Source organism: Phallusia mammillata, chromosome 8 (genome assembly GCF_965637545.1).
Source record: "Phallusia mammillata chromosome 8, kaPhaMamm4.hap1.1, whole genome shotgun sequence".
Lineage (NCBI taxonomy): Eukaryota > Metazoa > Chordata > Ascidiacea > Phlebobranchia > Ascidiidae > Phallusia > Phallusia mammillata.
Window position 1 is genome coordinate 14,030,561 of NC_137259.1, and position 13,966 is coordinate 14,044,526.

The following is a 13,966-nucleotide window of genomic DNA, read 5'->3' on the forward strand; positions in this document are numbered from 1 at the left end:
TACGACGTTTCATTTATACACCCATGGTTTAATCCAGGGGTTGGCAACCCCTGGCTCGCATGCCAAGGTTGGCACGCTAAGTGGTTTTTCATGGCAGGCCAACCGATTTGCCTGTTTATATTGTAGTAACAATTTAACCTGTTACACTGCTAGTTTATAGTATTTATCATGCAATTGTCTTAACATTCACCCTTTCATGAACAAAACACTCTGCTTTCTCTTTATTATCGATATCTGCTGCCACGAACCACTATTATTTTGAAAAACGTTGGCACGCGAGGTCATTAACACACGGAAACAACAAGTAAATTGGCACTCGTCGCCTGAAAGGTTGCCGGCCCCTGGTTTTATCCCAAACTATTCAAACCTAACATAATCGGGGCTGAAAAGTTGAGAGTGTTAACATACATATATTTGTCGCTTATACAACACTGCACTTGCCCTGACAACGATATAAAAAGCTAAGCAATATCAAAAACAGTGCCCAACAGATGTTTTTAGCCAAACCATGATTCAGTTATCGATGCTTGGCTTTGTTGTGTACATATTTATTTAAATGTAGACATAATAATACGAAAATGGATTATCAAAACGAAACAACGAGAGGTAAACAATATACGACACTGGCAAACTCAAGCTCATTTTTTAAGTTAAACTCCTTTCATAAATAAAGACCACAAATCTCCTTTCCAAAAAAAAACGCGTAACACCGATATTGCTATACATAGTTTGCTGTTTGCATATCAACAATATTTAAAATTAAAATAAAATTTAAAATAAAATAAAATTTTTCAAAACATTTGTCACGATTTTTCTTTTTAATTAACATCATTTTTACCATGGGTACCAAATCCCCTATAGGTCCTTCCCCATTTCGTCAATTTCATTCACAACAAACTCCATATCACTACGTTCAACTTGGTCGTTTATGACAATCATACGGAAGAAGTTAGGCAGATTTCCAAGCGGTTGATATCCCACTAACATTGACCCTCGCTCTGTCATACGTTCTTTAATCCTGGGTGGAATTGCTGCCACCTCGCGGCAAAACTCCTCGTTGTTAAGATTCCACTTGGTGTTGCGCAAGCGCTTCGGCAGGTACCAGAAACAAACGTTTGTGCATTCCGGCTAAACACATATTTACAAGGAGTTATAAATGGTAATATTCCAATTGAAAAATATCGTTCGTACTATACAGTTAAGTGGAAACTTAAGTGAAAATATATATCGTTAAGTATAGTGTTGTTGGCATATTTTATAGACTATCCTTTTGCTTAACCGGCAATTGAACCCTTACCCTGTTGAAGAAACAACGGATCGAACGTCAAAACATCGGATGAGTTGTTTCAATTGCCGGTTGAGCAAAACGAAGTTTTAACATACGTGCGTTGAGTGTAAACAATAGATTCAATTTGGAATATCGAAATAACAAAATCTGTTAAAATTTGAACAGAAAGGTGGTTGGTGTGCTAACTTTGGGCACAAGGCAATTTTTTTCACTTTAAACTGTTGCCATATTTTTTTCTTAGAATTTTTACCTCCATTACTAGTTTAAAGCCTTCTCTTTTGCGGACGAGCTCGGACAAATATCTCGCGTTTTCAAATGCCTTTTCTACTCTTCGCTTTAAACCGTTTGTTCCCCGAGCTTTCCACATCAGCCACAGTTTTAAAGCATCAACCTGTAAAAGATAGCAGAAAGTGTTAAACTCGCACACATCAATTTAGCAATTGATTCAGATAACAGTTAATCGTCTTGTATTTGCTAATTACCCTAAAAACGTTTTAACAGAAATATGCAAAAAAGACACATTTGGGACTTTTGATTTTCGAATCGAGGTTCAAAAAACATTGCACCCAGCAGCATTTGCTTTTTAAACAATAGCTACATTTAGTTTGTGTAGTTTCGTAAATTGCACCCGCTTTATTTTACTTCTAAATGCAGTTTTTTTTAATATTCGGCCTGGTGATGCATCGTTTTGACTTTGGGCTAGCTTTGGTGGAAATAAGCCTAAACTTTATACCTTTCGTCCACACTGAATCACTTTGCTGCCAACATCAAATTCAGAGCTGTAGAGCGTCTTGTCTTGTTGAAACAGATAGGGAACGTGAATAGAGTGACACTCTTTCAGAATGTGCTGAAAAGATTAGAAAAAATATTAAACATTGCTTAACATTAAATCGACAAAACCGAGGGTAAAACAACGCATCATGACTACCAGGCAAATTCAAGCATTGGTTGCTAAGTATTGCATTTTTATATTTATATTTATGTATTGTTTTGCGCTTATATATCTTACCGGGTGTTTGGTTACAAAAACGCAACATTGCAATGGTGCCATCATCATTTTGTGCGGATTCCACGTAACGGAATCAGACCTGTTAAAAAAATTAACATGATTTGACACCACGTCAGCTTTAAATTTTTGTATTCATATGATAGTATTAAATATAAGTTGTTAATTATACCTATGAATTCCGTCACATAGATGCCGGTGCTTGTCGGTAATCATTACTCCACCTCCCCAAGCTGCCTGCAAATATATCAAAGTCGTTAACGCGAAAGTCAAAGATTTCCTAACGACGACATTTTGTGCGAAATTACATTGGCACAAATACCTGGATTTTTGCACTTTTATTTTACTACCAATATAACTGTAGTTTTGTAAACTGAAAAAAAAACAAGACTTTATCCACCGTCTTACATCCACATGAAGCCATATTCCATATTTTTGACAAATGTCTGCGATTTCATTAAGTGGATCGAAAGCACCAAGGACGGTTGTTCCTGCGGTCGCTATTACAGCAATAGGAACAGCTCCCTTGAAAAAGCAAAAACAAAAATGGTTTATAAAATCAAAACTTCACTATTTTACGTGTTTTACGTGTTCCAAGATTTCAAGATTCTTTCTAATGAATAAAAAATTATACTAACCTCGTTCTTTGCTGCCACTATTCGGCGCTCGAGATCCGCTGAATCCATACGTCCCCGCTCATCAGTGTTAACAGCAATAAGGTCGTCGGTTCCGATACCCATCAATGAAGCGTTTTTCTTGTTGGAATAATGACAATGCGAGCTCGTTAGCGCTACCATGCGGGGTAAGTTTCTCATTCCTTTCTCTTTTACTTGCGGAAATTTACTGAAACGTGCTAGGTTGAGTCCGAGCATGTTGGAATAAGAACCTCCTGTAAACAATCAAAAATACCTTGGGGATTTTTAGAGGTCAACACACGTTTATGCGAGTTATTTTTGGCAACCGTGATTTTCGGGCCACTTATAAAATGTGCCTACAGGCCAGCAGACCCTTAATCCGGCACTGGGCATGGTTCTCCTTGAACTTAGTGGCGCGCTTATTACGAGAATAATAGGAAGGGTTTCTTATACTAACCATTGTATCGTGGTCTTTGTACAACACCCTCCCCAGTCAAAAATTTTCTACACCTAACGCCCGGGCCATACCCGACCAACACTCGTTTATCTATCGTTTATGCCAGGATCGGCCGATTCATACTTAACAGAACATACGCCATATTTATATCTATGGGTCTTACATGGTTTCGCCATACTAGGACCTAAAATGGCAAATGTGGTATAATTACACTTGGCGTAAAAAGATTAAGCAAGAAATTGCCATACTTGGGTGCCGAGAGTGAGGCGCCACACCTGTTCGGGTCTGGCGAAATGCTGTATGTGAGAGAATATTAAGCTTTTGGTTGACAATGTTATTATTGACACCATTTTCAAACGATAGTTTTAAAGCAATTCGTACGACGACTTGAATTGGTGAACATTAAAAAATTAAAAGTAATGCAATTAATGTGTGATCATTATCTTTTTGTACCTTTAGCGAGCCTAAAGTTGACGTGACGGTTCGTTAGCGCCTAATCTTTGACAACTCAGGGCTTCAATAACATAAATATTACACATATCACAAATCATGTCAACTGTTAAGTAAACGCAGTCGAACCCAAATTGCACAATACTTGCGCAATCATTTGACCTATGAACTTTACGAAACGTTGTTTGTCGTGATTGGTTAATGCTAATCTTGAACGTTTTGAATCCGGACTAAGAGCGATCACGTGTTGCTTGGCGGCGGGAAAGTTTTAATCAAGGAGGTTTACGAGTGTACGACGACTATATTGTTTATTTTGGATCTGACTAAAAAACGTAGGTTAATGATGCCACCCGAAAAGGGTACAGCGCACAAAACATTCAGCAACTTAAAAAGAACTCGAAATGGAGAAGGAAGCAATCTTCGAAGAAAAGAAAACTACAAGCAGCAGCTATAATAATTGCCGAAAAGACCCAGAATATAAATGAAAATGATTTTGAATTGCTAAAAGATAACCAAGAAATAAGAAAGCGTGTTATGTTGCCATACAAAGAAAAATTTGTTGCTATTAATTTACTGCAAAATTAAAATTATGTACGGTTTCAAATGATTTTACAAAGCTACGAAATGAAAAACTTTGTGTGCGTAAAATATGCTGATGGCACAAATGATGTTGTGCCTAAAGGATGGTTGGTTGGCACAGATGCATGTAAATGGCCACCAGAGATTTGTAATGTGCAGGATTTAACCAAAAAAGAAGTTGTGGCAGAAGAAGAATGGTGCACATGCCCTTGTATTGTTCTCTTCCAAGCTAGTAAGTGTATTAAGATATTTGTTACAAGCATGGTTTACTTGATTTTTTCTTTGCAGGTATTTATGACCGATGTATCAAAAAAGGATACACCCAAAGTAATTTGGAGGACTCTGATTCAGATATATCCATTGAAGAAGAACCACATCAATTGAAGATTTCACCATTAATAAGAACAGACTCATCACAAAAAATGTATGTATATATCACTAGCTCCTCAATATTGCTAAGTTACATCTAATTGGTGGATTAATGTTGACTGCATTTTGTTGTGTACAAAATTCCATTTGTTTTAACATATTATTTCTTTATCATAATTGTTGTTGTGAAAAATCAAATCAAATGGTTTAAATGATTTCTTTTGTGTTTAGAAATACATTTAAACGGCCATTACCACCAAACCAAAGACCTTTAAATGGTAATGAATATAAATCCCTAATAGCCAAGATGGAAAGGATGGATGACAAACTGGAGACTATTGTGGAGATACTGAAACAAAAAGTAGTGTGTGCAGCTGTGACAGAAACCATCTTTCCAGAGCCAGCTGACAATGAAAAAGATCTGGTAGAATTGATCACTCAAATTAATGTAAGCTGCATTTTCACCTAAAATGGAAATAAAATTTAATACTCTTAATTGTCAGGTTGTATGTTAACAAAATCTGTTTTTGTACCTATGCCAGCCCTACCAAATAATGACAATTTAAACATTTTTATATGATTGATTATAATTGCATGTTTACATACTTGAAGGACAAGAAAAGAATCGGAAAAGTAATTGATATGGACGGCCTGCAAGGCACATTACGCAACTTCATCAAGTTGTTCATGACGAAAAATCTGGCACTTAAATTTTCCTGGAGTGGATTGGGTTGTGGAAGAAAACAGACAAAAATTTCTTTTAAAACTCATCCTTTGTTTGCCTTTTTTATAGGTAAGACATGATTATGTTTTGTTGTAATTAACATTGCAATGATGTGGATTTTAAAATTCAGGTCAATGAATTTTAGGTTTTTTTTTCTTTTTTTAGATGTGCTGCCATACACCAGACATAATGGTGCCAGTCACCAGGAAATAGCTACTGCAGTAAAAAGGGTCCTTCCAGGGGTTGGTGACTGGGATGGCGGTCATGTGAAATGGGTAAAAATCCAACAGCCAAATGAAAACCCAGGTGTTGACACTGACTCTTGCGATGATGCATAAGTATTGTCTTTATGCCTGCCATGTGACTTAGAATGCTTTTGGCCGAGACATCCAAATTGTGTGTTCTATGCTATGTGCTGGCCATCTAAACTGTTTGTCTAATGCTTTGTACCGGCCCTCCTAACTGTGTGTCTTATGCTTTGCAAAGGCCATCTAAACTGTGTGTCTTATGCTTAGCAAAGGCCATCCAAACTGTGTGTCTTATGCTTTGCACAGGCCATCTAAACTGTGTGTCTTATCACTCTTATGCTTTGCATCAGCCATCCTAACTGTGTGTGTTATACTTTGCACAGGCCATCTAAACTGTGTGGCTTATGCTTTGCACAGGACATCTAAACTGTGTGTCTTATTCTTTGCATCAGCCATCCTAGCTGTGTGTGTTATACTTTGCACAGGCCATCCAAACTGTGTGTCTTATGCTTTGCACAGGCCATCTTAACTGTGTGTCTTATGCTTTGCACAGGCCATCTAAACTGTGTGGCTTATGCTTTGCACAGGCCATCTAAACTGTGTGGCTTATGCTTTGCACAGGCCATCTTAACTGTGTGTCTTATGCTTTGCACAGGCCATCTAAACTGTGTGTCTTATGCTTTACACAGGCCATCTTAACTTTGTGGCTTATGCTTTGCACAGGCCATCCTAACTGTGTGTGTTATACTTTGCACAGGCCATCTAAACCGTGTGTCTTATTCTTTGCACAGGCCATCTAAACTGTGTGGCTTATGCTTTGCACAGGCCATCCTAACTGTGTGTGTTATACTTTGCACAGGCCATCTAAACTGTGTGTCTTATCACTCTTATGCTTTGCATCAGCCATCCAAACTGTGTGTCTTATGCTTTTCGCAGGCCATCCAAACTGTGTGTCTTATGCTTTTCGCAGGACATTCAAACTGTGTGTCTTATGCTTTGCCCAGGCCATCCATCAAATCCAGGCGTCCTTTATATTTCGTTTTGTTCTTCTTTTTAATACATTGTCAGGAAATATTATTGGAAGTGTCATATTGAAAGGCGGCAAAGTTTGGCAGTGCCAAGGATAATATATGATTGGTTATGTGTGGTACAAACAATACTTAAATGAGGACCTAGTATGGCGGAAAACCGGGCCGTCATACGTGGTTATTATCTTAGGCCGAGCGTACGGCGTCGTGTATGAACCAAACATAACTGGAACGTTCGGCGCCAAGCTCGAAGTGTTTCATTGTTGAACATACGCCACACATATATGCCAACTTAAGCAAGGCACCCAGGTGCCGCCCATGTGAGGCTGCCAAGCGTTACCAAACATAATTATGCTTGGCCCGGACATAAATTTTTGACTGGGTCCTGTTACATTACGCAATAGATAAAAAGCTGTGAAAACCGCATCTCGAAAAAGCTATAAAAAGCGTATTAAGTTGTTTGCAACGTTGTTTTTTTCGTACTCACCAAGGTATACTGAGGTTTAAATAGTTGATCTACTCAAGTTTACACGTAGTTACCTGGTGAAAATGTTCCATCTCCGTTCTCGTATCCAATGATGTCGCAAAATTTTTTCAGTAAAACTCTTTCCATTAAAACAAAAACTGGAGCGACTTCATATGTGTATCTAAACAAATCAGCCAGGAGTTAAACGAATTTTTCAAACTGATAATGCTTGTTTTAATCAATGATATTGATCAGAATGCTTTCGCAATTTACTTAAAGTAGAGTGAATACAAATACTTTAGGCAGTAAGTTATAATCTATAAAGATGACCACTCTGTAAAATATCCTGCAGTGATTGCTTTTATTTCAATATGAGTCGATTATGATTTTCTTTTTGTAAATAGAGTCCATATTTATTAAAAGTCTTTGCGTTAGTTTTCTAGTTATTTTACTTACATAGATGGGTTAAGTACATCGGTCATAATTTGTCCAACAAAACCGTACGGATCAAGTCCCGCATAAAGTTGGTTAAAAAAGTGTGGGTGACCTGAAATTTGAAACATCTTCATTATTACGACTTATATGGTGATGATTTGCCTAACCATACAGTAAACATGCTTATCGCTGCAAAAAACGGCCATTTGGCCCAATGAAAATTGTTTTTGTTGTTGTAGGGTTACGACGTTTTGTTATGAGTGGTTGTTAGCAGCAAATTGGTGTTTCATCTCTTTAGTTAGAAATTAGTTTGCGCACGGACCTGTCAAGTTTACTTTGTCAGGCCGAACTTTCAGGGTCGGGTTCGGTCTTATAAGTTAAAAATATACGGACTTAATTCACCCCAACTTCACACACTGCACTTGCTTAAAACCGGGCCGGGTTTTGGGCTATTACTTTCGTGCGGGGTTCGGGACCCTATTTCGGGCCTCTACACTTTTTCACAATAAGCAGAAATTGTTCCTATCGTGCCGAGGGGAATCACCGAATCACACAATTCATATTGGTAGTGCATACATAAGAATGTGGTGGGTTTGTCGCTATCGTGTGCTTTTAGCGAGGTCTGACTGACGGTAGAGCTACTAACACCATAACGAGAATCAGAACTTCGCTTTCACAAGGGGGCGTAAAGAGCTGAATTTTTATTTAGCGGCTATAAATGGTTTGGGTTGGGAAATATTTACATAAAATTTTTCCATTAATAACTAATGTTTTGGGTTAGTTTTATTGAATTTTAAGTGCTAATACCTTACCTTGACCCTAATAGCCCTAACCGTGAGCATTTTTGGAGATATACCCAATCAAATTTGGGGGTAGATTCTCATTATGGTGTTAGTAGCTCTACCCTGACTGACAGACTTTGTGATTGCTAAGTTGCCGGCCGGTCTACAAAGCAGAACATGTTTAACCGTTAACTAAGGAAGTTCAGCAACGAAATGATGAAAGAAATCACGCGTTCATTTTATTACTTGTTGTTTCCCAGACTGGGCAACTTGCAAATTTTAATGGCGTGGTTTACGAACCCGGATGCACTCTGGTCAATCATTTCGGTTTCGAGAAATGCGTTGTTGTGTTTTGGTCTTTACAGTCATGATGATTTGCACTTATCAGCCGTTTTTACGTCTCTTATAACTGAATAGATTGCATCACCACTTAGAGGTCTAAGTGTCTGAATGATGAGGCAATCTTTTCAGTTGAAAGCAGAAGCTGGAAATTTACCAGCTTACGTGACCGTTATCACGTTGTTTATTTTCGCCGAAATCTTTTCACAACATACCAAGGTTAACTGGATGTCAAGTCATTTTTCAACGCCAAGAGGTATGCTGCCTGGGATGGCAATGCAACAAACGTGGTTGTAATATTCTCCAACTTAAACGTTGCATATACAAGTATTGAGCTATTACATGACTATTCAGCTCACACAAAAAAACTGTAACTTTGCGTCTTTAGTCCACTAGGAACTATTCTTGGATGAATATATACGTTCCTGTAGTTGTTTAACGAGCTTTGTATACTAAACCGTTAAAGAATTGTCAAAAATATGAAAGTTTAACGCAACAAACCTGTTTTTACGCTGTAGTCAAAAACTTGCTGGCACAACTGCAATAACATTTCATGATTCTCCGGTTCATCGTAAACTTTAAGATCAATACATTTCTCCAGTTCGTTCGGGGTTTTGAAGTTTATCACTGGGGTCTTGCGATCCTTTATTTTCTCAAGTCCCTCTCTTATGGTCAGTTCCAGTGCTTTTTGTACAAACTTGTCAACGTCGTCCACAACTCCGTTTGTTGTTTTGAAATGTTTTAACTGCTCCAACGAATCGCCGTTGCATTGCGCATTGCTGTAGCCGTTTGTGGCCATGTTTTTTTAATCTAATGTTCCTAAAAAACCAACATTGCAAAACATATGTCATTGTTACCTTAACAAGACACGAAAAGTTGGCTTCAAACATATTTTTGCATCAGTGAATTTTCTTCCCCTGCAAAATAGTCTACTTCCAATTTACACATGTCAAATTTCTAACTTAACAGACTTTTTAACCTTACATATGAGCCGATAGCTAACGCTATTAAAAACAGTGGTAGGTACAAAAATTCAGCCCAATTTGTCTATAAACCGTTTGTTGGGGGGTACACTGATCTCAGAAGTTTGTACATTTCATAGTAAAATCCTTACCTTGCCTTCATTTCAAATCTTTCCTATGCTTTTCAATCTTACCTAATTTCTAACCAAGTCAGATACTAGGCGCACGCCACTATAATTCAAACGATATCAATTAAGGGTTGCCTCACCGGGGCATAAGCCTGAGATTTCTTGCGACAGCCACCGGAAACGTGGGTCTTCCCCCTCATTGCGCGCTTGGTTACTCATGCGCGAAGAGGTGGAAAAGTGACTTGGCAAATAAATTTCTGGCAAAGATGACTTTCGGTTTTGAAAATAAATAAACATATCACGAAAGACGTACCATTAGACATATGTCAGTTTTTTAAAGACTTTTGAATTTCGAATACGTCTCTAAAATTTAGTGTTTATTTTTTGTGCGCCCATTGATCTGTTTTGTAACCCTTTAATTAAACGGCAGTGAACACAAACTATTGACTTGCGTATATATCAGTGCTTCTTTAACATTTTGCCAACTCGCTGTTTCTTTACCGAAAAAGTAGCCACGAAGAGAGCTTTAGCGATTAAAGACAAAAAATTCCATTTCAGTATGTTTAAAATTTAGTTTGTGACTGAATCCCTTTGCAAAGTTTATACTGTCCAGCTCACACATATAGTGCATACATCTGCTGTAATAACGTGATTTGCTTTGTGTTTCTCTGTGACACAATATTACTTTAATTCTTTCATGTATTTTACCATCAGCAGAAAGTCTTTCGCTATTTTATCACTGCAAATAAACTGCGCGGTTTTTCTTAATTGAAGAAATAAATATACACGCAATCTACTTTACGTGTTTGGGGTAAAATGCGTATTTTAGAATAGAAACTACGTCTGAAAACTGCAGATTTAGATTTGTGGTTCAAATTATCTAACTGCGACACTCTTGTTCTGCTATATAAGGTAAATCAGCATTTCTGCTACATAAGGTAGAATTGTGCCAACCAAATTTATTGCAAAACCATATGTAGGAAGTAATTTGAAACCGCTTTCCTCGCGAACGAACTCTTCCCGTCGCAAACAGACGGATTTCACCAGCAAAGTCCCGGTTATATGTTCGCCTGCACGGTAGCCTGCCTTCTTTGCACCGTCAATGCAATCAATACACCACCCACTTCGAACTAATTTAACGACACTTTGGTTTGGGCGGTAATTATACCAACGTTATGTCTTTTACATCTGACACAGTTTTATAGAAAACGTTTAAGAAGATATGGCTGACCCCGTATCCTAAAATTATCCCTATTTTTAACTTTTGTCCTTGTTTTGTGTCAGTTTTGTCCACCGGAAATAGGTTATTTATAGGATAATCTTGCTGTTGAAATTCAGAAATTCACCATTGGTAAATATTAAAAATAAATTATATGTCACATTCGGCATTTTTTTTCCTTCGAAATGTATTTTGCCTCAAAAAATCTTTTCGTCGTCATTTTGCTTCAGAACAATTACATACCTCGATACACGACTGTGTTTGTTAATATGTTTAGGTCTCCTGCCAAAGTTTTCTCATTTCGTGCGTCTGTGTAAATACGCAAGTCGGGGACCACTGTGGACCGTATATCAAACTGTACGCTGTGGTCGTACACCGATACCACATCGCGTATTGCGAAGCTCTGACTGTTTTTGCTGGTTACAGATATTAGTATCTTGGAAGCGAATATGTTGGACGCGTTCGCGGACCTACGAAAACATTTCACCGACTTATATAAATAAACAGCATACTCGGGATTAAGAAACACGGTTGCAAGAAAATACCACGTAATGCTCTTGACACTAAAAAATGTGCAGATGCGAAAAGTGCTGTTTTTCGATGATAATATTTTTCAGCTTTAAAGCACCAAAAGACTGGCACAATGCACCGGCTGTACTGTGAATGTTCATCAGTCGGCAATTCTTTTCAGTCCTAAGAGCGCCCTAGAGCCAATCAGCGAATTTTAGCTGAAACAGTACCTGAAACAATTGCATCATCAAGATGGTCGTTTAGATTCAATCGATACCTTTGTTCAATCAAGACGATTCTCGGGGTGATTTCCCTTGGGGTTTCAGCGCGTTAATTTGACCCTATTCAAAAAATCGATTCGAACATTTGCTCAGATAAAATGTGTTGTCACTTGGTTAAGTGACCTAACCAATGAAAAACCTGAAATTCACGTGGGACTTTCTTCCCAATGACCCTAAATGGAAAACGGTGTTTATTGTTCTAAATGCCAATAACATAAGGCAACAATAGTGATGTCATTTGCTTGTGACACCTGACATAAAAGGATGATTTTACTGTGGCTCAAGTCAGGATTTGGAGAGAAAAATCAATCACGCTTGTTGCTGTTTTTATTCATCAAGCCTCTTTTATAAATGTAAAGTATGGCTACGTTACGAAAAACAACAATAAGAAATCGGCATGATATCAAACATACTTAGTGCTCATACCACGAAAAATTGCAAATATAGATACTTTATTAAAGCTTTCAAATACATTTAAGCATCACAAATCATTAAAATCATCATGGTATCACAGTATAAGTTGATGGTAAACTAAATGATCCAGTTCCTTTCTTGGTGGTTGCCGCAACTCTGAACTGATACGTCGCGCTTGGTTGCAACCCAATCACGTGATACGCAGTGGTGCGTATCGAGTCGTCCCGCAATTTCCACTCGTCTGCTAAAACAGCAGCACAAGGTCATATGTTGATTGTGAAATTGCGATTCAAGTGGAAAACCAAATCCCTCTAATGCCACTCGTAGGTTTCGACATTTTCAACAAATACGCTTTGAGCGATTACATGTGCCCTTCATTGCGTTCTAACGTTTTGGAGCTCTTTTTAAACGAATATAATATAATTTAAACCAACCAAAGGGCGTACGGCTTATATTTTTTAGCGTCAAGATTTTTTTCAAGCGTACATTTACGTTTAACTTTTTCATTGGTTCAATTTGCAAACAGTGTATGACATGGTTTGGCCAGTGTTACTATAAGAAATTGCGGATACTGCTCAACTTTAATTCGCAAAATCTATGCGTTACAGCAAACTTGAATCAGTCTGTGCATATCTTAATGCAAATTCTTGTTTATATATTTCGCCGTGTACAACATGGGATCATCAGTTTTTATTCAAATAGAATAACCTAATTTGATTTTAGCGATTAAAATAAACAACCACCAGCATCATGTTGCATATAACAAGCAAGAAAGGCAGGGGGTGAGAATTACTTGTATCTTTGTATTCCAGGACGTATCGAATATCTGTAAGACAGCAATTGGTCAGCGCTTCCCACGTGAGCCAGACGTCATTGCCTTGAACTCGGATAACCTCTGGTGACGTAGGAGGATCTGGTACAACTAGAAAAATCGATTGTCTATTTTAGTCAGGTAATGGATTTCTTTGCATCGATTTTGTAAATTTGATGAAACGACTTTTTGCAGTATAGAGGCAAAACGGAGTTTAAAACACTTGATTTGTTTGATACCACTTACGCCAAACTGAATACAAAAAGATGAATGGAACTGAATGGAAAGGTTATACCTTTGAAATGTACGCATCATAAGCGGACGTTTGGATTCGATACAGGTTTGGGTATTTCGTGAAACAGTCGATCCATTAAATAGTTAAATATACACTTCTTTCTTTGGTTTTACAGAAACATTCTTACTGAAAATCAACTTTACTTACCAGCTTTTGTGACTTGGCAATTGCTGATAGTCGTTCCGTGTTTGTTTGTGACGACACAACTATATTCACCTTCGACCTCTGGTATCGACGGGCGGGGAATGGTTAATGAACATTCTCCAGTTCTGACGTCATTCGTGATGACGTGCTTGGACGATTTTTTCACATCAACACGGTCTGTAAAATTTATTTTTGAAAATTCAGCTGTGCCCTTTGAAATTACGTGGAAAAAGATAAGGAAAAGAAACAGCACGAATTACGTTATTTGTATTATGCTAGGTTGAAATATGTTCGTTGTAATATTCCTACCTCGTCATAAAACGCGTCAGACAATAGTGGCAAATTTGCTACTGTATGTTGTCACGTGCTTTCTGTTTTGTTAAATTTTTGTATTTT

The 13,966-nt window shown here is 37.8% G+C and overlaps 3 protein-coding genes across 4 annotated transcripts in view; 1 reads left to right on the forward strand and 2 right to left on the reverse strand.

Moving 5' to 3' along the window:
- Positions 1-390: 390 nt before the first annotated feature.
- On the reverse strand, positions 391-9,650 carry LOC145204742 (cysteine sulfinic acid decarboxylase-like). Its single transcript, XM_080077337.1, has 10 exons — positions 9,308-9,650; positions 7,707-7,797; positions 7,325-7,431; positions 2,933-3,183; positions 2,703-2,819; positions 2,467-2,531; positions 2,298-2,376; positions 2,022-2,135; positions 1,539-1,679; positions 391-1,128 (listed from the first exon to the last, which is right to left on the reverse strand). Exons 1-10 carry the CDS (start codon positions 9,603-9,605, stop codon positions 856-858), a joined length of 1,536 nt encoding a protein of 511 aa, XP_079933463.1. The 5' UTR covers positions 9,606-9,650; the 3' UTR covers positions 391-855.
- On the forward strand, positions 3,593-6,833 carry LOC145204743 (uncharacterized). Its single transcript, XM_080077338.1, has 5 exons — positions 3,593-4,647; positions 4,704-4,839; positions 5,016-5,232; positions 5,397-5,577; positions 5,674-6,833. The coding sequence occupies exons 1-5, from the start codon at positions 4,440-4,442 to the stop codon at positions 5,844-5,846; spliced, it is 915 nt and encodes a 304-aa protein (XP_079933464.1). The 5' UTR covers positions 3,593-4,439; the 3' UTR covers positions 5,847-6,833.
- A 2,565-nt stretch (positions 9,651-12,215) lies between the features above and the next one.
- The window catches only part of LOC145204328 (uncharacterized), a 30,572-nt gene continuing 28,821 nt past the window's right edge, over positions 12,216-13,966 (reverse strand). Inside the window, exons 40-42 of one of the 2 annotated variants that reach the window (XM_080076825.1) lie at positions 13,574-13,747; positions 13,114-13,242; positions 12,216-12,561 (exon numbers count right to left, since the gene is read on the reverse strand). In XM_080076825.1, coding sequence (XP_079932951.1) covers positions 12,407-12,561; positions 13,114-13,242; positions 13,574-13,747 — 458 coding nt within the window. In that variant the 3' untranslated portion in view covers positions 12,216-12,406. Of the gene's footprint in view, positions 12,565-13,113; positions 13,243-13,573; positions 13,748-13,966 lie in introns of both variants that reach the window. The other variant, XM_080076824.1, reaches the window with a different exon arrangement.